Genomic DNA, 2556 nt, shown 5'->3' on the forward strand with positions numbered 1-2556 from the left:
GTTTTTTGTTTATTACCGGTGGTCACCGAAACTACGAAACGAAAGCAAGTTTTTCGGAACTAACCTCATAAAACTCCAGAAATTGCAGCAGCAGGAAGAGCTACAGACGCTATGTCAGCAAGTAGCAGATTTATGTATCGGCGCAAAGTCTATCATTCAGAAATTTCAAATCCAAACTTCCAGTAAGCAACTGCGAAAAGGGCAAGGCCCCGTCGCAGTAAAAGCTGACCTCACTGCCATAGAAAAAACCGCTGCCGCCGCCAAAGCAGAAGCCACCACTAAAGCCAAAGCCGCCGCCAAAGCCAAAGCCAGAGCCGTAGCTGCCGCCAAAGTCGCAGTCACTGCCAAATCAGAAGCCAACGCCAAAGCCAAAAAAGCCAAAAAAGCCAGCGCTAAAGCCACCGCCGAACCCGCAGTCAAAAACAAAAACTCAGCTGCCTCCAAAGCCAAAGTCGCAGCCGCCGCCAAAGCCAAAGACGAAGCTGCCGCCAAAGTTGCAGCTGTCGCCGAAGCCAAGGCCGTAGCTGCTGCTAAAGTCGCAGCCGCCGCCGAAGCCAAAGCCGACGCCGAAGCCAAAGCCATAGTTGCCGTCAAAGTCGTAGCTACCGCCAAAGACAAAGTCACAGCCACCGCCAAAGCCAAAGTCGCAGCCGCCGCCGAAGCCAAAGCCGACGCCGAAGCCAAAGCCGTAGCTGCCACTAAAGCCGTAGCCGCCGTAGCTGCCGCTAAAGCCGCTAAAGTCGCTAACGCCGTAGCCGCCGCAGCTGCCGCTAAAGCCGATAGAGCCGCTAAAGCCGTAGCTGCCGTCAAAGACAAAGTCAAAGCCGCCGCCAAAGTCAAAGCCGCCGCCGAAGCCAAAGCCGATGCCGAAGCCAAAGCCGTAGCTGCCGCTAAAGCCGATAGAGCCGCTAAAGCCATAGCTACCTTCGCCTTTGCCTCCGCCACCAAAACCACTGCTGCTGCCACTACGAAACCGAAGCAGCGAAGCCAAAAGAAAACCGCCATCAAGGGCCGCCGCGCTGCAGCTAAAGCCGCAGCCGCAGAAGTTGACGTCACCGCTGGGTCTGTAATGACAACCCTACGACAATAATTTGTTGTCTGTGCCAGTGATGTAAGGTGTATCTACTTTCTGATCATCATAGTGTATTTAATTGTTTTACTTTTTATGTGATCTTAAATTACCATAATACATATTTCTGTTAAAAATTGTTTTACCTTGATAAAAATACAATAAATATGAAATACGACCATAAAACAAGAAAGTATATTGTAGAAAGTCGCAAATATTAAATGATAAAGATAATACTATTGATACACTCGTATTTCACGGTGTCCGAAGAGAGATGCCTCCACATAGCATGGCTGAAACCTACAGGTGCCCAACTTGAAATTCTGCCAAATCTAAAAACGTGTTTCAACCAACCGTTCCAACCATGTATGTGTGGCAAGGTTTTTGCCCATTACGAACCCGGGTGGTCACCCATCCGAGAACTTGTGGCAGTGGCCATTGCTTATTCTCAATCACGTTGCGTGATTGATTTAAGCCACTGCTCCACGCCGACCCACTTTTATTTTATTTTTTTTAATATAGGTAGGTAGCCATAGATATTAAAGAATGGATAGGCCATTTACGGGAACGAACATGAACATTTGTTGAGGGTTATAGAGGTCTTACACAAATAGATATATGTATAATTATTGTATATAATTTATGATAAGACCTCTGTCAGAATGAGAAGCAATGATAAAAAACAGTCTTTCTCTCTTCCCCATCCCGGCCCCATGACCCTTTATTTTGTTAATATAGCCATGGCCTATCCATTCTTTAATATCTATGTAGGTAGCTGACGTATTTATAGATTAGAAAACATTTGTGATTATACTTGAAGTTTATAACCCACATCCGAACAAATGATTCCTGATCTATAAAAACTTCGTCAGCTATATTAAAAATAAAAATAAAAATTTAGGCTTGATGTAAGTACCAATTATTTTAACCCGAAGTAAATGTAAATTCATACTACTGTGGCGCGCAGCGGATCGGATGAGTAATCACGAACAGATCCCTGCGGCCAACTATGCGCTAGTAATAAATAACGACTCGGATAGAGTGAGTTTATGAAATAACTTTATTTAACACCTTTAACGAAATATATTTACAAGGGCCGTAGGCCAATAAATACAATACAACGAAGGCCGGAGGCCGGTCACACGTCGGGGGACGACTCGAACGAGTGAAAACAATGAGACCGCACGAAACGTCGGCGGGTGACGACAGGTCGCGTGCACTTCCCTGGTATGCCGTGACCCGGTGGGTCAGCGCGAGCAGCAGGACGAAGCGGGACCGTGTGGCGTGCACCGGCGTTAGAAACACGTGGTCGTTACTACGGAGGCGAGAATTAGGCGTTAGACTCTATGCGTCGACGGTAGAGAAAAACTAGAACATAGATAAGTATGATATAACTATGTCGTTTAAATCCTCACTATACAGGGTGATTGATTAAGCGTAAAACACTCATTATCTCAAAAAGTATTCACTTTTTTCTAATTTTTTTT

The 2556-nt window shown here is 45.8% G+C and overlaps 1 protein-coding gene across 1 annotated transcript; it reads left to right on the top strand.

The window, feature by feature from the left end:
- LOC100160911 (tol-Pal system protein TolA) lies at positions 1-1206 on the top strand (the record flags this gene model as incomplete). The annotated part of the gene is given in 1 exon segment (XM_029492697.1): positions 1-1206. A coding segment is annotated over 1 exon segment (1090 nt), but the record flags the coding sequence as incomplete, so codon positions are not given.
- Between the last annotated feature and the right edge of the window lie 1350 nt (positions 1207-2556).

The sequence above is a fragment of the Acyrthosiphon pisum genome, unplaced genomic scaffold (genome assembly GCF_005508785.2).
Source record: "Acyrthosiphon pisum isolate AL4f unplaced genomic scaffold, pea_aphid_22Mar2018_4r6ur Scaffold_614;HRSCAF=1066, whole genome shotgun sequence".
In the NCBI taxonomy this organism is placed as follows: Eukaryota; Metazoa; Arthropoda; class Insecta; order Hemiptera; family Aphididae; genus Acyrthosiphon; species Acyrthosiphon pisum.